Here is a 23,708-nt window from a genome sequence, read left to right as displayed (position 1 = left end):
CCAGCATAGTTGAGGAGAAAACTCACATGATTATCTCCACAAATAATGTTGAAAGGCATTTGACAAATTCGCAATCATTCTGGATTACAAACAAAAACTCAATATAATAGGAATAGTGCATTAAACACATTCACTGAGGAAACTAACTCCCCTCACCATAAGGGAAACCCTGGGGGAATTTCCATTAATGTCAGGAACAAGAGCAGGATGACCACTATTCCCACACTACTATTTAATACCATAATGGAGTTATTAAGGCAATTATAGCAGGGAGAGAAATTGTGTGTATGAAAATGAAAAAAAATGAATAAAATTATTATTTAAAAATCATATGATTGTGTGCCTGGAAAAACAACAACAAACTGGAAAATTTCTATAATCAAGAGGAGAATTCACTAATAGAAGATGAAATTAATATAGCTTTCATTATGTACAACTAACAACTCATCAGAAGATATAATGAGACCCCACTACAATAAACTAAAAAGAAAAAAGATAACAAAACCCCAAAATATATTGAAGATGATGTGAACATGAGGAAAATTTCAAACTTTTCTTGAAGGATAGAAAAGCAAACCTGACAAATAGGAAGCACACTATGTTCTTGGATAAAACACTCAGCATTATGATTCAGTAAATTCAAAAGTTAATTTATGATTTAATATGATTTCAATAAAAATTAAAAATGAGTTATTATTTGCTGGGAATAGACAGACTGATTTTAAAATCATATGCAAAAACAAACAATTATCACCAGGGAAAGGGAGAAAAGAAAGCAATGAAAGGTACTTGCTGTACCAGATACTAAAAGTACTATAAGGTCTCAATGATTAGGCACATTGTATACTAGAAAAACTCCAAATGGATCAAGAATTTAAATATAAACAGTAAAGCCATGAAAGTGCTAGAAGAAAATATGAGTAATTATTTTGAGAGGGGGAGACAGACAGTGCAAGTGGGAGAAAGGCAGAGAGAGAGGGAGAGAATCCCAAGCAGCTCCATGCTGTTAGTATGCAGCCCAACATGGGGCTCAATCTCATGACTGAGATCATGACTTGAGCCAAAATCAGCTTAGCCACCCAGCACCCCTAGGGAATTTCTTTTTAAGTGTGACTTAAAAGAAGCTACAAAAAAAAAAAAAAGCTGATAAATTTAGCTATAAATATAGAACATAAGCATGACAAAAGTCAAAAGAACATATAAAGAGCTCCTAAAAATTGAGAAGAAAAAGAAAAACAGACCAATAAGGAAATGGATAAAAGAGATGAACAGATAACTCGCTGAAAAAGAAATGAAAATAGCTCTTGAAGATGTGAACCTCATTCACAATGAGAAAGGCTAAGTGAAGGGGTGCCTGTGTGGCTCAGTTGGTTAAGTATCTGATTCGTGATTTCAGCTAAGGTCATAATCTCATGGTTGTTTACCAGTTTGAGCCCCATGTTGACCTCTGCACTGACAGCTCGGATCCTACTGAGGATCTGCTCTCTCCCTCCCTCTTCTGCTGTGTACATGCTCTCAAAAATAAATAAATAAATAAATAAAATTAAAAAAACAGAAAGGAAAGGCTAAGTGAAACACAGAGATTTTAGCTTTCTTTTTCCTATAAGAATGGCAAAATTCAAAAGTCAACACCATTGGTGAGGCAATATGTAAAATGTCCTCATTTTTACATTTTACATATCACCGATGGCTATGTAATATGATCAAAACCCTACAGACAGCAAGATACCTCAAAATAACAAACATGTATTTTGACCCAGCAATCACACTTCTGGTAATTGATCCTACAAACATACCTATGGACATACACACAATGATACAGGTGCAAGTTACACCTTGCAGCATTGTTTGAAAGAGAAAAATACTAAAAATGTCCAAATGTCCATCTGTGAGAGATAGGTTAAATGAGTGAGCTATTGAACACGGAGGAGAATATGCAGTTGTAAAAAAAAGAATGAGGAAGCTTTCCATGTATTAGTATGACTGATCTCCAGGATGTGTTTGTTTAGTTAAAAAAAAAAAAAAAGGTACATATTAGTGTGTGTGTGTGTGTGTGTGTGTGTGTGTAATATGCTACCTTATTTGTAAAAAGGAGAAAATAGGAATATATTTGCATTTGTTTGTATCTGCATAAAGGCATACTGAAGAATCCACAACAGAATAATAAAAATGGTTTTCAATGAGGAAATGAAAGAATGTGATAATGGTGACAGAGGTGGGCATGAAAATTCTCAGTGTATATTTTCTTATGTAGTTTTGATTTGTGAACCATACATATCATCTGTATTACCTTAAAAAAAACTAAGAATAAACTTCAGTCAGTGTCACTTTTTTGAAAAAGTTTTTTAAGTTTATTTATTTAGAGAGACAGAGCGGGGGAAGGGGAGGGAGACAGGGAGACAGACAATCCCAAGCAGGCTCCCCACTCTCAGCGCGAACCCCAATTCAGAGCTCGAACTCATGAACCATGAGATATGACCTGAGCTGAAATCAAGAGTTGGAGGCTTAACTGACTGAGCCACCCAGGCACCCCAAATCAAATTTTGAACCTAGATGCAAAGTCAAATGCTGAATGGTTATACAATGACTGTATGGCAGAAATGCAGGAATGTTTCAGTATTGGGAAATGTATTGACATAGCACATTAGAAGTCCAAAGAAATAAACGAGTGAACAAATAAAAACCCAAATTAAAAAAACCCTAATATGATGATGTAAGCATTTGTTGATGTCTACAAGGCATTTTTTAAGGTGAAATGTTCAGTCCTAATAAAAACTGAGCACTAATAAAAACTACTGGAAGTAAGTAGGAATTGAAGGTTACTTTAACATGGTTAAAAATATATCACACCAACATCCAACAGAAAACAACAAAGACATCTCCAGTATAATAAGAAACTAGATAAATTGCCTTCTATGACCACTTTTATTTAACAATCATCTGGAAGATCTGGTCATGGCTTTAAAGTACTTAAAAAAAAAAGTACTGAGGTGTTACATCAGAAAACCAGAGGTAACATGGTTATGATTTGTTTTTGATATGACTAGGTATTTTGGAAAACAAAGAGACTCAACCAAAAAACTATTAGGACTTAATTAGATGGGTGCATAGGTGTGGGCAAGGTGAGCCCAATGGGATTGGAGTAATCTATGTGCTCCTTTGAACCTTCTGCTCTTGATTATTTGGTCCTATGAACAAATAATCATACACCAAACTTACATGTCCCCCTATTCTCAAAGGATTTCCACTTTGTTCTGCCTAAATGACTTCAGAGAAGTGCTTATTGTCACATAAGGTACATGACAAAGTAAGGCACAGAATACTTTGCATTGGCTCCTTTAGTTAAGCCATTGGGAGGGTGAAAAAGGAAAGGCATTTCAGGCAGAAAAAAAGCACAAACAATATGGAGGCTGTGTAATGTCTTAGAGTGAGTACAGACCTACCTCCAGGTTGTTCAGTACTACTGGGTATGAGGGGTGAGCCAGGAAAAATGGGGTGAGCTGAAAAGATAAGCAGGGGGCCAGTGTAGAGATAGCCTTTAAAACCAGGGCAATGGATTTGTACATTATTTTGTGAGAGACGTAACCTATTGTAGGGATGTAACATAATCAACTCACATTTAGGTTGGCTATTTAATAATAATAGTCCATGAAAAAATGTTTTGCTTATAATCTTTGGTTCTACAGTCTTTGAGGAAATCCCAGAGAGTAAAAGAATAGCAACAGTGGAATCAAGTAGCACAGGCTTATAATGGGTGGCTACATTGGAACATAGGAGGTACTCATTAAAGTTTTGTTAATTCAACTGACAGTGCTCATGGTATATATGCATGCCTGTCATATTTAAACGCTTTGGAAGTAAAGAGTTCTTTTGAAAAATTTCCACCCGACTAGGCATTTTGATAAGCTATAATGATCTTCTGGCAATAACACATAATGTAAGAGTTCCAAATATTTTCGGTTACCTTCATATCCAAGTTCTTAGAAACAGTTTCTAGGGCAGACATGAAATTTTGAATTGTTTTCTCAATTTTCCGGTGCTCATGCCTGATGAACTGAATGTCTCCAGAAAGCTTCACAATGCTGGAGTCACATCTAGTGGCAAGACGAAAATTGGTTGTGAGATCAATAGGCTCAAACATTTTTAATACTACAGTAGGATGTGTGCATTCATTCATGGCAAAAGTTCTAAAGTTCTTTGAATAACGAGTTAGTAGACGTAGGAACATAAACAGAAATCTTCACTTTTCTCTCTTTTTTCTGATGAGAGAGAAACAAGGTTGGATAATGATACATCAGTCAAAATCAAAGAACTGGGTTGGGGTAGATGAAGACATTGGGAGAAAATGGGGGGAATTTTTGATTTTCAGTCTGATATATTAATACGGTCATAGGAGTTCCAACAGGTTTTGATATTGGGGGAGTACTCCCTACTGCCTGTGGTTAGGTAAAATTGAAACTTTATCCTGTTCTATATTGCATTCTGAATCCACTTTCCTCTAGTCTCTTTGTTGGATCCAAGATTGTCAATTCTCCTCTGGCTACAAAAAGTCTTAGCTCACCATCATCTTCCAACCCATCTTCAAAAACCAATTTCCCTCCTCTTAGCCCCAGTCACAACTCCTGCTCCTGGAGTGGGCTCAGTCAAGTGTTATATTAGGACAAAAACAATTCACAGTAACATGTGAATGAAGTTTTGGCTCATAAAGTTGCACGTGTTATTTTAAGAAGTAATTCTAGTGAAACGGGGTTGGAGTTGAAGATTAACCATCTTTCCAGCATGTCAGGGAAGCCCACCCCATATCACTACTCAAGGCTTCTCTTGGGAGACGGCAGGTTATGTACTGTGTTATCAGTTTCAATACACTCATATGTGCATGAAATATATGCACTCATAAATGCATGGAAGATATGGAGAATGCTGAAGGACTGTTTTTTGTGTAAAGTTATCAGAGATCACTGCTAAGTTTGTAATTTTATAAAACAATTCTTTGTCCTCAAATAATATTTGTTAGGAACTACATTTTCATGCTATTATGCAAAGTGCTATAAATATAGTTTATTTTATGGCTGTCAATATTTTTTTAGGATCTAGAAATGAATTTTTTTTCTTGAGATTTTTGGTACCAAAGTTGAGCCCAGAATGGGTATGGTGGTAATTTTGCCTGAGAAATCCTTAGAAGAGAAACCAGGGGACTGTGGTAGGGGAGGGGATACTGCTGGGAGGAAAAATTAGGAATTAATCTGATCAAAAATGGGAGCTGGCTTGTAATGCAACAAAGTCACAGGCAAAAGCCATTTCACACATTTGTACATAAAACCTGTTGTCAAAACAAGCTCTGTTGTCAGTTAGTTAGGCTACTATGTGAATCCACATCAAGATCCCCAAAGATTACATAGAAACAGTTGCTGCTATCACTGCTCCCAGCCACTTGTCACCCAACTCCCTCCTTGTTCGACCTTCAGAGACAGCTGGCCTGTACATTGTAGGCTAACGGTTAAGAATTTGTCTCTGATGTCACATTGACCAGGCTTTGAATCTGGCTTCTGCCGTTTCCTAGCTTTGTGATCTGGGAAAAATTTCTTAACGGTCTATGAGCTTCAGTTCTCCTTAACTGAGAAAAGGGAGTAATGACCCCAAGACCACTGAACATAGCTGCACGATTTGTCTACCACACAACACCAGACTTGCCAGCAACATGGGCAGCATGAACACAGGAGCCATAGATAGTATCTCCTGGAATGCTTTATGCTCAACCTTCAAAACCGTAAGTGGCTATCCTGAAAAAAATGTCACTTGATAGGGTTATTTTAAGATGAAAGGAGGTAATGAATCAAATGATTTAGCCAGCACCTAGCACTGAGGAAGCACCCCTACAAGATCAGTAGCTATTATTTATTAATTCCTATCTCCCCATGCAAAAACACAGACTGCCAGCCTAACACCACATGCTGGTTTGTTTTGTCCACCTGGTTGTCTAATGATTCTTTATTCCTGATGTTCAGTAACTTCAACCAGGATTTTTTGTTTGTCTGTTTGTTTTGAGAGAGAGAGAGAGAGAGAGAGAGAGAGAGAGAGAACACCCTTGAGCACGAGTGGAGGAAGGGCAGAGAGAGAGGGAGAGAGAATCCCAAGCAAGTTCCACGCTGACAGCACACCAGCTTGATCTCATGAACAGTGAGATCATTACCTGAGCCAAAATCAAGAGTTGGACAGGATGATTAGCCAACTGATCTGCCCAGGGGCCCCTCAACTGGTATATTTTGATTCAGTTGTTCTTATAGCAATTTTTCTTGAATTCTGGTTTTGATTTATGGATTCAAATCTCCATTTCAAGGAAGTTCTCTTTTCTTATACCCATTCTTTTTTCCTAAAGAATTTGTTCTCTTTCTTCTTCAGGCGGTCCTACAGAGTCTATGTTGAATGAGTTTTACTTGTCTGCTATATACATCATTTTTCTACAACAATTTTTATGTTAAAAAATTTTTTCTTTTCATTTTTTGTGGTTTTCTCATGTTAGCATTTAAAAAATAATTATATTGGGGGCACCTGGGTGGCTCAGTCGATTAAGCATCCGACTTCGGCTCAGGTCATGATCTCGCAGTCCGTGAGTTCAAGCCCCGCGTCAGGCTCTGTGCTGACAGCTCGGAGCCTGGAGCCTGTTTCAGATTCTGTGTCTCCCTCTCTTTCTGACCCTCCCCCATTCATGCTCTGTCTCTCTCTGTCTCAAAAATAAATAAATATTTAAAAATAAATAAATAAATAAAAAATAATTATTTTTAGTTGTATTTATTCCATGGGGGGGGGCGCCTTCCAAAACAGATTTGATCTCTGTGATATTTTAATTTTTTTTTTTCCCACCTTATCCCTGAGCAATTCCAGTATACCCATCTCGTTCTGTTAGGTGATGATCTCTGTTTTGGGGAAGGCCTTTTATTTCGTATTTATTCAATATTTTTATTTTATCAAAGTAAAACATGCCTATAGTTTAGAAGTCAATAAAAACTAAAAGGCTAATAGTAAACTGTGGGAATTAAGCTTAAGAATTCCCTGAGCTTGGGCTGAAGGGTTAACAAGGCGTGAAGAAATAGCCACAGGATGAAAGTATCCAAGAATAGGTAGAGATTAGGTGTTCAGGGCAGCAGTGCCCCCCAATTTAGTACAATAGCAGAAAACTGCTTTCAGGGGAAGGAAGGATCAAAATAGGTAAACAGGTAAAAGGGGCTAGAGACCACCCTGGGCAAAGTTGCCCGGAGTGGAGCTAATTAGCAAAAGAAAGGTGCCTTGTTGACCCTGAGGTAGCATGTTCTGTCTTTCTTGTCCCCCTAGGCAAGTTTAGGTAAACAGACAAGGCGCCTCATGTCTGCTGTAAACAACCATCTGCTCAGCACCTGGATTTTGTTTTGTATTGACCCAAACCCCTAACACCACGTATCTTCAAAACCCCCTTTCCATCACGCCCCCATGAGTTAATGTTCACAATTTCATTGTCTCTTTGTGCTTGTCCATCATGCTGATAAACCTCTGATCCTAATAAAAATGGAGCAAGGACACTTACTGGGAGCTCTTGTCTCCTCTTGGACTTGGAATATTAATCCTGTGACTTTCATATTAATCCTGTGTCTGCTCTCTTGCTGGACAAGAGAACTCCAGACCCAGAGTCTACGACAACAAACTACAGTGGTTCTTTGCTCTCCCTCTTCCTGCTTTTCCCAGTTCTCCCTAGAGACAAGAGCCTGTCTTTACCTAGTTTCAGAGTTTCCTAGTGCTGCCAACACCTAAGCCTTTTGAGAATTGTGTGGTGTAAAACCAGATCATTCTCAGTTTATTCCACAGGTTTAAAACTGGTTTTATTACATCTGCTAAGTCAGTTTCCACGTCTGTTTTCTTCGTCCCAACATTTCTATGCTGATATCCTCTGTTTTGGTGGGTCTGTTTTAAAGAGAAACTTTTTTTTTTTTTGCAGTAGATTTAGTGGGACTTTGGGAAGGAGCAAAATTACAGCTGATTGCTGTTCAATCAGCAATCTGCTTTAATCTTTTTCCTTTGTTCTTAACTTCTTTGAAACCAAGAGAACCTCTGATTTGAACCCCTCGTGTGTGTTTCTGGGTAATTCCTCTCATTGAGATTTGCACATCAGCCTCATAGTTTTCTCTGTCTATCGATATTGGTGGTGCCGATTTTTATGCACAGGCTAGATTTTACCTATCATGCTTACATCTTTGGCTGATTCTGACTACCTACAGAAGATCACTAAGTGTGTGTGGGAGGAGGAGTAGACCACATCCTCCACTCAGGCTTGCAGTATCAAATCTGTTCTTTTCTTAAGCCCTACAGGCTGTAGGAGGGCACATCTCCCCCTTTCCTCCTCAAAAACGGGATTGGTGTATTTTACAGCCAATCACTGAATCCTAGATTTTCTGTAGTGACGCTATAGGCCCGCTCTACTTCCTCTGCCTGTAGCATGTCAGCATTTCTCTCGGGTATGAATTTGCAAGCACAGAGCTTCCAAATGATAAATAACACAAATGCATCCTCAGCTACACTCCTCAGCTGCTCTGTGTTACTGACCTGATTCCCTGAAGGGACATTTCCTGTGTGTCCTGTGACCCGCCTGAGTCCCCAGTAATGGAGTAATATTACTCCATTCAAATTATTTAGGATTACGACTCTTGTTTTGGCGCAAGTCATTATATCTAAGGTCCGAGGAAGACAGACATGACAGTATTTGTAAGTGTACTCTGTTTGTGGTTGTGGTTAGCAGTTGTGGCAACTTCCAAGTTCTATTAAAGATGGAATTTTTAGGGGCGCCTGGGTGGCTGAGTCAGTGGAGCATCCGACTTCCGCTCAGGTCATGATCTCGCAGTCTGAGTTCAGCCCCGCTTGGGACTCTGTGTTGACAGAGCCTGGAGCCTGCTTCGGATTCTGTGTCTCCCTCTCCCTCTGCCCCTCCCCCGCTCATGCTCTGTCTTTATCAAAAATAAATAAACACTTTTTTAAAAAAGATGGAATTTTTGCTTCCCTTCTATTTTTTTTTATATATATATATATGAAATTTATTGACAAATTGGTTTCCATACAACACCCAGTGCTCATCCCAAAAGGTGCCCTCCTCAATACCCATCACCCACCCTCCCCTCCCTCCCACCCCCCATCAACCCTCAGTTTGTTCTCAGTTTTTAACAGTCTCTTATGCTTTGGCTCTCTCCCACTCTAACCTCTTTTTTTTTTTTTTTCCCTTCCCCTCCCCCATGGGTTCCTGTTAAGTTTCTCAGGATCCACATAAGAGTGAAACCATATGGTATCTGTCTTTCTCTGTATGGCTTATTTCACTTAGCATTACACTCTCCAGTTCCATCCACGTTGCTACAAAAGGCCATATTTCATTTTTTCTCATTGCCACATAGTATTCCATTGTGTATATATACCACAATTTCTTTATCCGTTCATCAGTTGATGGACATTTAGGCTCTTTCCATAATTTGGCTATTGTTGAGAGTGCTGCTATGAACATTGGGGTACAAGTGCCCCTATGCATCAGTACTCCTGTATCCCTTGGATAAATTCCTAGCAGTGCTATTGCTGGGTCATAGGGTAGGTCTATTTTTAATTTTCTGAGGAACCTCCACACTGTTTTCCAGAGCGGCTGCACCAATTTGCATTCCCACCAACAGTGCAAGAGGGTTCCCGTTTCTCCACATCCTCTCCAGCATCTATAGTCTCCTGATTTGTTCATTTTGGCCACTCTGACTGGCGTGAGGTGATACCTGAGTGTGGTTTTGATTTGTATTTCCCTGATAAGGAGCGACGCTGAACATCTTTTCATGTGCCTGTTGGCCATCTGGATGTCTTCTTTAGAGAAGTGTCTATTCATGTTTTCTGCCCATTTCTTCACTGGGTTATTTGTTTTTCGGGTGTGGAGTTTGGTGAGCTCTTTATAGATTTTGGATACTAGCCCTTTGTCCGATATGTCATTTGCAAATATCTTTTCCCATTCCGTTGGTTGCCTTTTAGTTTTGTTGGTTGTTTCCTTTGCTGTGCAGAAGCTTTTTATCTTCATAAGGTCCCAGTAATTCACTTTTGCTTTTAATTCCCTTGCCTTTGGGGATGTGTCGAGTAAGAGATTGCTACGGCTGAGGTCAGAGAGGTCTTTTCCTGCTTTCTCCTCTAAGGTTCTGATGGTTTCCTGTCTCAACTTCCCTTCTATTTTTAACTGGCTTTAAGACGTTGCAAGTGAGAGGAGTGGCGTAAAAATATCTTTATTCAATTATCTTTAGCCATAAGTTTCTACTCTTAACTTTTCAAAAGTTGACAATATCCATGATATCATTCTTCCAAAGAATATGATTTTTGCTTTTAATTTCATATCAACACAATTTTTAATTTTTTTAATAAGAAAAATCTGCCTTTGGGTCCCAAATAGCCAAATGTAGCTGGAAGTCCTGCGTCCTCTGACTGCTGCTGCAGACTGTAAATCATGGCCATCTCTATGGATGTTCTTTACATACTTGCTTTTCCTCATTTGCACCTGAGATTATCATCTACTGAATAGAGGAGAGGGTATCAAAAGCAGACCAGACACCTTTGAGAACTTTGTCTCATTGGAGTTACTTGCTTTTATACTGCCCCTGTTTTGGAGTAGGAAATACGGTGTAAAATTCAAAGCATGTTGCCATTATTAAATATTGAGTTTGATTTATGCAGCAGTAAAATGTTTCCTAGGAATTATGTTAAAATAATCAACTTAATCTCAGTTATGCCAAAATACTCATTAGAATTAAGGTCAATATGTGGAAAGACAGTAATTAATCTGTCTCAGCTTGTCTATTAGTCCCTTGCCTGGCAAAAATACACAGAACGGGAGAGGAAGGGTGAATTTAAGTCTCATGGCTTTTAGCCAGATTCTGTCTCGGGTTAACAAATACAATAAAGAAATTTTCATAATAAGGAGATATTTCAAGGAAAAATAAGACCTCGTCCTAAAATCACTACCTAAGATTCAAGGGGAAAGTAAGCAATTGAAGAATAAAATGGAGGGATAGGAGGCTCTTGGTTTCCCCTTCTCTGGATGTACCAAATAAACAGCTACACACAGATCAGTTTCCTCTGAGAAAAACCCAGAAACTAATTTAAAGACTCTTGCTTATCAGGCATCTAAGAATATACCCACATTGAAATGGGCAGGAAAACTGAGACACATTCATGCTGTAAACCCCATTCTTGGCACAGTGCCTTCCTTACAGTTGGGAGGGGACCCCCAAATCTTAGCTTCTTCCTGAGGAGTGAAAGGTTTGGACCATACATCGAGCACTTCAACTTTTACAGCTGCCACCTGAGAGACTGGCTTCCAAATCACCTAGCTCTGAGAGCTGATGGGACTCATTTGCAAGTCCCCTAGGACCACAGAAAAAAGAAGTAGCTGTAAATGACCACAGATTAAAAAATGGACAAATGTGGGGGTGCCTGGGTGGCTTAGTCGGTTAAGCAGCCCCTGACTTTGGCTCAGGTGATGATCTCACAGTTCGTGACTTGGAGCCCCACATCGGCTGTCTGCTGTTGGTGCAGAGCCTGCTTCGGATAATCTGTCCCCGTCTCTCTCTGCCCTTCTCCCATCTCAATCTCTCTCTCTTTCTCTTTCTCTTTCTCTCTCTCTCTCTCAAAAATAAATAAATATTTTTAAAAAACAGGCAAAGCATCTGAATAGATATTTATCCACAGATGATATACAAGTGACCAGCAAGTACATGAAGAGGTGCTCAGTGTCACTGATCATCAGGAAACTGCAAATCAAAAGCACAATGAGATATTACCCTTCACCTGTTAGAGTGGCTATTATCAAAATAATAAAAACATAACAAATGTCGACTAGTAGGTAGAGAAAAGAAAACCCTTGTATATTATTGGTAAGAATGTAAATTGGTGCAGCAATTATAGAAAACAGTATGAAGGTTCTTCAAAAAACTAAAAATAGAACTATTACATCATTCAGCAACCCCTGTTCTGGATGTATATCCAAAGGAAATGAAATCAGTACTTGGAAGGAATATCTGCACTCCCACACTCCCATGTTCACTGTAGCAATATTCACAATAGCCAAGATATGGAAACAACCTAAGCGTCCGTTGACAGATGAATGGAAAAATAAATTGTGACACATACACACACACACACACACACACACACACACATTCCGAGTATTATCCAGACTCAAAAAAAGAGATATTGCCATTTGTGAATACACAGATAAAATTGGAGGACATTATGCTAAGTTAATTAAGATAGACACAGAAAAAAAAACCCTGCATGATCTCATATGGAACCTGAAAAAGTCAAATACGCAGAAGCAGAGAGTAGAATGGTGGTTACCCAGGGTGCAGAGGTAGGGGAGATGGGGAAATGTTGGTCAAAGAGTACAAAGTCACAGTTAAATAGGAAGAATATGCCTAGAGACCTAATATACAGTGTGATGACCATAGTTAATAATGTACTGAAGAATGGAAATATGCTAAGAAAGTAGATTTCAGTTGCTCTTATCACACACATAAAATGGTAACCATGTGAGAAGATATGTTAATTAGCTTGACTGTAGTAATCATTTTACTATGCTTGTATATATCAAATCATGTTGTAGACTTTAAACAGAAACAATTTTTATTTTTAAAAAAGGAAACAAAAAAGAAAAAAAGAAATTGAAGCTGATCCATCTTGTTCTAGATATTATTCCTTTCATATCTTGGTTTCATTGAAATCTGTTATTGTGTCTTATATGTAAGGCAGGATTTAGAAAAATAGAATACTGGGTTTGTAATGGTTTGCAGAAAAAATAAATAGTTCACATGTCATCAGTGGAACCAAATTCCAAGTTTTATTCAAGACAGATGTTTGGTATTTGTCTTTGAGAAATCATGGCACATCTAAATAGGATGGTGGGTCTGTTCGTGTTTATTACCTTGCTTCAAACTTACCCAAATACTATAAACTTTCTTTTGTGTGTATCAGATATTATATAAGGAAATATATAATTTTGTGTATTTTAGATGGCTAAACATGTATTTATACATAGCATAGTTACATATCTATCTCTGTGTGTGTGTGTGTGTGTGTGTGTGTGTGTACACATAAGTACTATTCCTGAAGATTCTGTTTTCCTAATGTTTGCTACCTGGTCTGGACTTTCATGGCTAGTGTGTTAGTTTAGGCCCTTGACATTTCCCACCTTGACTGCTGCAGTAGGCTTCCTTTCATTTTCATTTTTCCTTTCTGTACCCCACCAACTTAGCTAATACTAGAATGTTCCTAAATATGTCATCCCTCTTACTTATAATCAATCTTCCCATGCTTACTTACAACTTTCTATATAAAGTTCAAACTTCTTACCTTGACCCACAAGATCTCTCAGCATCCAATTTGGACCACTTGTAAGCTTCATCTCCCAATCTGCCATCTCTCCCTAAAAGCAAACCCCCAAATACCAAAACTAAAACACTCTTCTTACAGGTAGCCCTTTGAACATGTCTCAGTAATTCATCCCTCAGTTCGTTTGCACTTATTATCCCTCCTATGTAAAGTGCATTTCCTGTTGTCCTTCCTTGTCTAGATATCTGCTATGGATCCTTCAAAACTAATTTCAGTGTCACCTCCTCCAGGAAGATTTCCCTATGCCTCAGTCTGATTTGGATATTCCCATAGCACCTCAAGCTTTCATTACATTGTTTATCTAATCACTTACATTTGGAGCTTGTTTTCCCAGGTAGACCACAAATTTGGGGTCATGAGGAATTGGAAGTGGACCATGTTGCTGAATCCCCAAATCCCAGTACACTGCCTGGCATGTGCTTATGTGGCATGAAGCTTAATACCTTTTTGTTGTTGTTGAATTGAATGGATAGATGCTCTAAAAGGAGTTCGTCTTAGGCGTTAATCACCTAATTGTTATTTGGTCATTAACATTGCAGAGCAGATTAACAAGATATAGACTGAGTATTCCAGGAGAGAGTAAAGATGTGCTGGCAGAAGATGCTGAGTTGCAAAGGTGACTACAGTCAGCCATTCACAGGTGATCTTTGATATGTCTACTAGAGTGGTCCTGCCATTGTCAATACCCACAGGTTTTTGTTAAACTGTATAGCATTAATTCTTTTGATTTAGAAATATCATATGGACCATATTTTTCAAAATTTTATCGATTTGGAAGTAAATTCCTTTTGTTAGACTTTTATATGTAATTCTTATATATTTTAAATATTTTAATTAATTATTAAATTAAATTATTAAATTAAATTCAAGTATTTTAAGTATTTGTAGGTGTTCTTGAGGGTGTGTCTTTGTATAGATATTGGCATTTAGACAGTTGAGGGCTGCGAATATAATATGATTCTCGTCACTAGCAGACGGAACCAAACTGGACATTCTGTAAAAGGGGCCTTTTAGAGAACCCTTGATTCTCAAGGTAGCATGAAGCTTTCAAGGTGTATCATAGACTTTCTCAACCTCCACCTCATCAGTTTAGCGTAAAGACAATATCTACTTTTTTTTTTTTTTTTTCAACGTTTATTCATTTTTGGGATAGAGAGAGACAGAGCATGAACGGGGGAGGGGCAGAAAGAGAGGGAGACACAGAATCGGAAACAGGCTCCAGGCTCTGAGCCATCAGCCCAGAGCCTGACGCGGGGCTCGAACTCACGGACCGCGAGATCGTGACCTGGCTGAAGTCGGACGCTTAACCGACTGCGCCACCCAGGCGCCCCTCTACTTTTTTACTATAAAGAACTTAGTTGGGAATGAGAACTCAATGGGCAAGAACTGACTGCCATTCATTGATATGCTTCTTCTCACCTGGCTACTCTTCCTCGAAGATCTCCAACTCCTTGAAGGTGTCTGGTGTTTAGCTCCTGTACTGCAAAATTAGTTCCTGTGGCCGCCTGGTCTCGCGCTCTTATTTGGTGTTCTAAAATCTGTAATTTTAAGTAAAATTCCCATTAATTTCCTACCCCACATGATAAGAAAGTATAATTTAAAGCAGAGGTTGCAAAATCAAAAGCCTTTCCTAATTAGGCTGACAGTGTAAATGAGTGAGAGAGTCCTATGTCAGAGAGAGGCAGTCCCTACTTTATCTGAGGAAGGTAGTGATGGCCTGATTCCAGCTGATTATTGCCAGGTAGGAATGATGGCTCAACAGTGTTTCAACACAAGCCAGAAATCTAGATTTTATGTTAAATATTTCAATTTTTAAATATTGACATCTTAGTCAAAATCTTACATAAACACACTACGGGCCAAGTAAAATATACTTATTGCGCTGTTATGGCCACGAGTTGCCATTTGGCCATCATTGAAACAAAAGCTTTTCATGAAAACCTATCTCAGAATTGGTGGCAGAGTTTAGAAAGGGATCTTTACTACGGCATCAGGCAAGGCCCTTTGCAGATTGAATCAGAACCACAGTGAAGCTAATACAACTAACATGAGTAAATGTGAATCAAACTGTTCCACTCGAAAGGAGTGAAGAAGGTTTATTCTAGATTTTTAGAGAACACGAGAGATTTATGGCTTGAAGTATATTCAGATTTTGTCCTTGGGTATTCTTAGTCATGTCTTAGGTAGGTCTTGGTATGCTGAAATAGAGCTGACTATCTTATACTACCAGGTCGGTGGTCTCAAGAACAGTGGCTTAAAAATTTTTCACACTTAACATGTAAGCATTAATTTAAAACTAAAAAAAAAAAAAATCTGCTTGTCCATAGCAAAAATTTCTATCTTAGTTGACACTCAAGCAAAATCCAAAGTAAAGTGAAGACATATATTTAAAAAAAAAAACAAAAACATATTTATTTGTAAAATAAGTGAGAGTATATGACAAGTTCAGGATTTGGGGAAGGATTAAAGTTTAGTTACTATATTTGATCAAGGCCTGAACTATGTCTAAATTTATGTTTATCAATTTTTTGAGGAAAGAAGGATTTTTGTAGCAAATGAATCATAGAAATTTTAAATACCATATACAGGATCTTTCTCATTTGTAAACTGGCAGATTGAAACAACCCAAGAACAAAAACAAACAAAAAAACCTTTAACTGAAAACTTAGAAGTGTCAAGAATGCTAGCTGGAGTTTTTTTGTTTTCATTTGTTTTTGCCTGACTCTAAGTGTCTCAGTCCATTCACGTTGCTCTAACAAAATACCACAGACTGGGTAGCTAATAAACAACAGACATATGTTTCTCACAGTTCTGGAGGCTGGAAGTCCAAGGTCAGGGTGCCCGCTTGGTCCAGTTCTGGTGAGAGCCCTCTGCTGGGCTGCAGACTGTCTACTTCCTACTGCGTCCTCAGGTGGTGGTAGGAGTCAGGGGTATCTTGTGGGAGGGCACTGGTCCTAATCACGAGACCCCACCTCCTAACACCATCACATGGGACATTAGATTTCAACATATGAATTTTGGAGGAGCGGGGAGAGACCCAATATTCAGACCATAGCAAAAGATGTTACTTTGCTTTGTTTTGGTAAAGTATAGTGATGCAAAGGAATTTGCCCTACTAAACACTAAAACATATGAGATGATAATAAATAAATAAGTGTAGCAAAATAGATATGCATATGTAAATAAATCAATGTAATGCAATGAAGACCTCGGTAAACATAAGAAAGAAATGTGCTGGGGCGCCTGTGTGGCTCAGTTGGTTGAGTGTCCGACTTTGGCTCAGGTCATTATCTCTCTGTTTATGAGTTTGAGGCCTGCATAGGTCTTTGCGCTGACAGCTCAGAGCCTGGAGCCTACTTCGGATTCTGTGTCTCCCTCTCTCTCTGCCCCTCCCTCCCTCACACTCTCTCTTTCAAAAATAAATAAGCATTAAAATATTTTTTAAAAAAGGAATGTACTATACTTGAGGCTCACAAATTAGTGGGGGAGGAATTTCACGAATGGTGTTGGGATCTCTGGTTGTTTATTCAGAAAACAATCAGTTTAGATCCTTACCTCATGACACACATCAGTATAGATTTTAGAAAATTAGTTTAAAAATATAAATAGTTAAGCCATAAAAATAACAGATAATAAAGGTGATTATTTCAATTCTAAATGAAGACATTTCTATTCTTAAAAATAATGAGAGGAATCACAGAGCAAAATATTGGAATGCTTAACGAGAGCAAAATAATGGAAAGTTTAACAACCTTATATAAAACTTGACAGAAACCTTGTAAATATAACTGAGATATAAACAATGAACTGAAAAAACATTTATAACAAATGTTACTGCCACAGATTTCAGCCTAGTGCTGCAATCAGCATGCATTTGTTGGCGAAAGCCAGTTGTGCGTATCTTTTCCCATCTTTGTGTTTGGTGTTTTGATGTTTGAAATCAATCACAGTGAGACTATTAACACCATGGAAATAGGCAAACCCTCCAACCAAGTTTTTATTCTCCAGAAAATATTTGCTTGCTGGTTGCTAACCATTTGCCAAGCTACCAGCAGCTATTATCGTCAATTAATAAAAAAAGCTCATCAAATCAATAAGAATTAAAAAGCACTAAAACTCCAAAAGATAAATTGGCAAACGACATTAATAGATGATGGACAGAGAAAATGAAAAGCGTTATAGTCACTTTTAAAAAGTGAAAACGAGGGGCGCCTGGGTGGCTCAGTCGGTTAAGCGGCCGACTTCGGCTCAGGTCATGATCTCACGGTCCGTGAGTTTGAGCCCCGCGTCGGGCTCTGTGCTGACAGCTCAGAGCCTGGAGCCTGTTTCAGATTGTGTCTCCCTCTCTCTGACCCTCCCCCGTTCATGCTCTGTCTCTCTCTGTCTCAAAAATAAATAAACGTTAAAAAAAAAAAATAAAAAGTGAAAACGAGAGAAAGATCTCATCTCTATCCCATTAAATTAGTGAAGTTAAAACAATACATCTCAATGCTGGTGTAGGCCCATGAAAAAGCACTCTTGTGTAATGCTAATGGAAGTGTAAGTATAAACTTTCCGGAAACCAATTTGGCAACATGTATCAAGAGCCTTTACAGTGTCCACACCCTGGAGTTCTACTTCTAAGAATTTATACTATGGAAATAATCCAAATACAGACCTATACTTATGAGCAAGGGTATTTTAATATTAACAGAATGACTTAGCAAATCATGGTGTGTGCACTGTACAAAGAACCTTTAATGACGTGAGTGTATGATATAATTTTATATTAAAGATTATGCTTACAAATGTAGTCCCAGCCTCCTAATGGAATATGTGGAAGGACTTGAAGGTAATGAATCTGGGTGTTTGTAGAAATTGCCATTTGGTAGTGGAATTGAGAATTTTTTCCTCCAGGTTTAAACATTTTTTTCTTAAGCTTTCAAAATAATTACAATGAACAAGTATTGCTCTTACAAGTTGGTGGGAAAAAGAAACAAAATAAATAAACAAAATAAATGTGATACATAAAATTCTCTTTCCTTGAGTTTAAAATAAATTAATTTTAAAATTTGTAATTAGCTGCCAGCTTGAAAAACAAATAGTTTGAATATAAAAAGGAACAAGCAACTGCTGCAATTATGGTTGATTAAAAACATTTTTTTTTTTTTAATTCCTTTCATAGGTCCAAGTCAAGCTTCAGCCCACACTTGAACCTGTCTTGCTGGTCAGTTTGCAATGGACTGACCTCGTTAATGAGTTTAGGCTTTTAAAAAATACTTGAATAGCACCTATTTCACTATAAAGAGCACGTTATAGTATTAGTTATTTACTAAAGGTAGCCTAATAGTTTCTTCTTTATGATGTTTAACTATGTTGTCTACAGACTTTAAAATATTTTCTAATTCATTTTCCTCATAGACCAGTCCTCCTCATCCCCTTAACAGGATGGCATATATTTTGAAATTTTAGAGTTTTGGGAAAATATTTTGTCTTTTTTTCAGAGCTAATCTAAGACAACCAATTATTATAGGAAAAGAAGCCCTTAACAAGATTTCTAATGGGGTGCCTGGGTGGCTCAGTCAGTTAAGCATCCAACTTCAGCTCGGGTCATGATCTTGCCCTCAGTGAGTTTGAGCCCCACATCAGGCTTTGTGCTGGCAGCTCGCTCTCTCTCTCTCTCTCTCTCTCTCTCTGTCTCAAAAATGAATAAATGTTAAAAAAAATAAAAAAAACAGATTTCTAGACTTCTGGAAATAATTTCCCTCTTAAAATTAAGATTATTTTACTGAGGTATAATTAATAGTATTAAAAGGTACCAATCAAAGTATATATCTGAATGGATTTTGACAAATATAATCAACATGTAACAACCATTTCTCATTTCTGAGAATGCTACTCTCTTTTCAATTACCAGCAAGTTTTGACTTTTAAATGGTACCTTGTTTAGTGCGAGTGCTATACTTGGTTTGGTCATCATGTCAAAGGCGCTGAGCCGCTAACCTCATCATTTTCTTACCACTGTTATGCTGGAAACACCTTTGACCACTTTGAGAAGTGGTACTGACTTTTAGGCACTGGGGTCAATTCAGTATGTGCTAAATACCCATGAAGTACCTTTTAGAAGTTCACTAAGATTTTTTTTTTTAACTTCCATACTCCCTCTAATGCATCCTAGGGTTTGCCAGACCCTACAGATGGAAAATAAATTAATAAATATCCTTAGCTTTATAAACAAAGTCCTAAGGAAGTCTTTGCTGAGTTAATTGCATGAGTTTTGTTTGTCTGTTTGTCAGATTCACTATATTATATTCTCTGACAGTAAAAGAGGACATTTGTTGTGGGAATTTTAATGATAATTCTGCAAATTTTTAGTCAGTTTCCCAAAGTATATTCTCTGGGACTCTTGCTTGAAAGTTTCTACCCCAGATACATCATGCCTATTGGCACCTTAAAAATGCTGAAAGGCTTGTAGTGAAAATCTGTTTATTTCGGTTTAACCAAGACAGATATTTTCTTTTGTGATCAGAAATTCTATTTTCCCTTTAACATCTTAAACATCATTCATTCGGGAAATATGTAGAGTGCTGACTACCTACCATGTGCTGTTGTCATCTGTTGTGTTATTTAATAATGAAGAAAACAGAATCTTCACCATTATATATTAGAATATATATATATATATATATATATATATATACACACACACACACACACATACATATATAGGTATATACACACATGTATATATATATATATTCATATATTAGAAGGGGAAAACAAGCAATTAACAAATATAGACTATGAGTTTGCTTATCACATGGATACATGCTATGAATATCTATAATGTAAGATTTAACGAAGATTGTGACTGCTGGGTAGGGAAGGGTGCTTTTTTACAGAATGCTGAGGAACTCCTCTCTGATAGTGTGATAACTGAGCACAGACTTCAAGGTAATGGAGAACATTTCACAGGAATGTCTAGGGGAAGATGATTCAGCCAGAGTGAATATTAAGTGCCAAGGCCCTGAAGCCAGAACATGCTTGGTGTGTTCTAGGAAAAGCTGGGAGCCAGTGTGGTCACAATGAAAGAAGTGAGGGGGTGGGAGATGGGGAGAGAGATGGCTTGGGTCAGACTGTGATGGGCCTGTGAACCGTCATTGCCAGTGCATCATGAAAAGCTCTATTTGAAACAATTACACAAAAAGAATCTCAGAAATTGAGATTAAAATAATCACCTTAGCACAATGTCTGACATACTGTTAAACAATTCTCTCTGCTGTCACAAAATAGATATTAAATGCTTTTTGAATAGAATTTCCTTCTACTTTTTAGCATACATGAGCAGTTGAAAAGTTGAACTGTTTTCCTCTGGGGCTACATGTTGTAGTCATTTAAACTTAAGCTCTAGTGAGTCATTTCTGTAGTTGAAAATGATATTGGTGGTTGATCATCATTGTCAAGCAATGATGCCAACGTATGGGAAATGAAGAATTACCTCAATATTTTGGCTCAGTTTTTTGACAATGCTCGTGATGGTCTGGATGTGGCTTTCCAGTAGCTTCCTGGCAAGCAACTCCTCTTTTTGAAAGCCATGGGCCCCTTGAAGACAAGCAGAGATTTCCTCCTTGATGCGGAAGGCTTGTTCAAGGAGGAAAGCGATGGTACGTTCCTGGGTGTTCAATCTGTCTTCTAGCTGCCTTCTCTGGGTGTTTGGAATCACAGGAAGAAAAGAATGACCCCTAATCAGGAACAGGAAACAACACCAGGGACGTTACAAGAATGAGTTGGAGGAGCCAGAACCAGAACTTGTCTCTTCACTTAACTTCTGTACCATCTCCCCTGTGAGAGGTTTGGGAGGACCTTAAAGGAATCGGCCTTGTTGGATTCCTGGTTTGTCTCTCATCTCACAAGATCTGACTTCTGCCTTGGTCTTACATTATGCATTTTTCATGTTTCTAAGCAGGAATCATTTTATATTTTACCCACTATTCTAACAAGCCATCTTGGATCCACATACATTTAATACTTGAGAATTCTACATTGAGGAGAGTGCTGCCTACTAACTTGGAAGAAATGATAGTTCAAAGGCAGAGATTCATGAAAGAGTCAGAAGTTCAGTGAAAAAGTAAACACAATAAATGAGAAAAAAAGAAATAGGCTAGAGCTCTTAAGAATTAGGGTAAAGTAGCATGTAAAATCCTGATAGCCCCTATTGGCATTAGTATATTACTCTTTCCCTTCACTGATAAGCCTCTTGAAGGACAAGCTACTTTGTTGTGTCTTTTTCTTCATTGAATTCACTTTGCTTGGTTCTGTGACCCAGACTCTGAAGAAAGAAATGAGTTACACAGTTCCTCAGGAGTAAAATTTCCTGGGTGTCCTATGGTCTTGACCAAAATGCTCAGCTAGCATGACTGCTGGTTTTCTATCCTCTCTCCCTCCTAAAACCTTGGAGTGACTAGAAAGAAAAATTAGAAAACTACCCTCCTTGGGCAGCAGGGGCTATTTTAAACTGGTGAGGGTGTGGGGTGGTGCAGGGGGTGCCCTGATGTGCCCCCCAGCTCCCTTTTCAGGAAGGTGAAACACCCTAAGTGTTGGGTGTGCTGCTGGCTGACAGCCCTCAGCTGATAGCTTCTCTGGGAACCGCCTTGGTGAAGACAGTCACTTTGCTCAAGGCCATGCCCATTTCCTGGGGCAGCTTGAAATCAGTGATGGGTCAATGTATGGCTATAAAGGCCTGGCACACTTGCTCTATCTCAGAACAAGTTGGAAGGACTATCCCAGCTTCAGGGCTCCCTGTGGAATTGTATCACAATACTTTTTTTCCTTCCATTCCTGGCAGTGACCCCAGAGCACTCCTTAATGAGCCTTCTGTTCACCAATCTCTGTCTCAGAGCCTGTTTCCTGGGCAACCCAACCACAGTCAGGTGGCCACTTTGGCCTGGGGCAAGAGAGAATTCAGCAAGGCTGTGGGAGGGTAAAATGGGGAAGAAGGACTGTTGTAGTTCTACTCTTGCTTCTTCTAGATAGTAAACTGCTCTAGTTGTGTGAAATTCAGATTCTTGTTTAAGTGTCCTCAAGAGTCAGATCAGGCAAGGCAGAAGACCTGTAAGAACCTCAAACAACAGTAACAAAAAGCTTGGGGTAAAAACAGACCTTGAGCATTTGCTTTTATACCTTCCTACCTCCACAGGCTCCAGGGGTGGGAAAGTCACTGGTCTCCTAATGCTACTTCTTTCTGAGGAGCAAAGGTGAAAACCTGACAGGACAAGTTATTTTGTAGGATGGGGAGGTTTTACTGGGCCTGGGGCTCATCCATGCCAGCCCCCTGAGTTTATTGGAGCTGACAGGACTCCAGTGGAGAACTGGGTCTGGCCAAAACCCCCAGGGGAAAATTAACTCACAGGCCAAGATAGCAAGACATTTGAGGAGCACGGTCTCTTCCAAAACCAACTAGCCAACAAATAACCTACTGGATTATAGATTTCTACAGAAGATAAACACTAAGATATATGCAGTAAGACATTTTTTAAAAGGCTAATAAACATTAAAAGAAGGGAAGATGTTAGCAAAATGAAAACAAAAAACTAGAAAATGTTAAAAAATAAACAAGTGAAAATATAATGGTTGAAATAAAGAAAAAGATGGGATAATATGAAGGAGGAAATAGCTGAAGAATGAACTAGTGATTTAGAATACCAGAATGAAAAAAATTAATCAGACAGAAGGAAGGGTCACACAACTTAGTTATGTCAGGGTCAAACTTTGAAACTCATCTGTGTGACTCCAAAATCCAATGTTAAGCTTAACTCTCCTACATTCCTAGAATTCCAAGAGATAATAAGCAGAAGCAGGGGACTCACTTTGATGCTACTCATGTGACCTAATAGAGTGGCAGCAGTAAGGACACACAGAAGTGTCCCCAGGCTTCATATACACTCTTTCCTTAGTTGTCTCTTCCTTTCTTGGTCCTGGCCGCCATTATCTCCTCTATTTCTGCATCTGAACAAAAACTGCATCCTCCACATGGAAACTAGAGTGGTCTTTCTCAAAGTCTGAGACCCTCCAATGGCTTATCCATTTTCTGAGAATAAAATCCTTGTTCCCCTTTCCAACCTCATCTCCTCCTGCTCTTCCATCCATTTACTCTCATTCAACCACATGCATCTTCTTTCCATCCCTCACCCATGCGAAACTAGGACATTGTTCAGAGCCTTGGCACTTGCTGTTCTTTCTGCTTAGACTGCTCTTCCCTGAAGTCACTTCATGGCTGCCTCCTTCTCATTGATTTTGTCTCAAATCCAGTATCC

General features: G+C 38.5%; 1 protein-coding gene across 1 annotated transcript in view; it reads right to left on the bottom strand.

The window, feature by feature from the left end:
• FAM81B (family with sequence similarity 81 member B) overlaps positions 1–23,708 on the bottom strand; it is a 60,086-nt gene that overhangs the window by 17,309 nt on the left and 19,069 nt on the right. Inside the window, exons 4-7 of the mRNA XM_030323373.1 lie at positions 20,894–21,137; positions 14,836–14,954; positions 3,965–4,094; positions 3,444–3,500 (exon numbers count right to left, since the gene is read on the bottom strand). Of these exons, the coding sequence (XP_030179233.1) occupies positions 3,444–3,500; positions 3,965–4,094; positions 14,836–14,954; positions 20,894–21,137 (550 nt within the window). The remainder of the gene's footprint in view (positions 1–3,443; positions 3,501–3,964; positions 4,095–14,835; positions 14,955–20,893; positions 21,138–23,708) is intronic.

The sequence above is a fragment of the Lynx canadensis genome, chromosome A1, assembly GCF_007474595.2.
Source record: "Lynx canadensis isolate LIC74 chromosome A1, mLynCan4.pri.v2, whole genome shotgun sequence".
Lineage (NCBI taxonomy): Eukaryota > Metazoa > Chordata > Mammalia > Carnivora > Felidae > Lynx > Lynx canadensis.
This window is presented reverse-complemented; position numbering and strand designations above follow the sequence as displayed.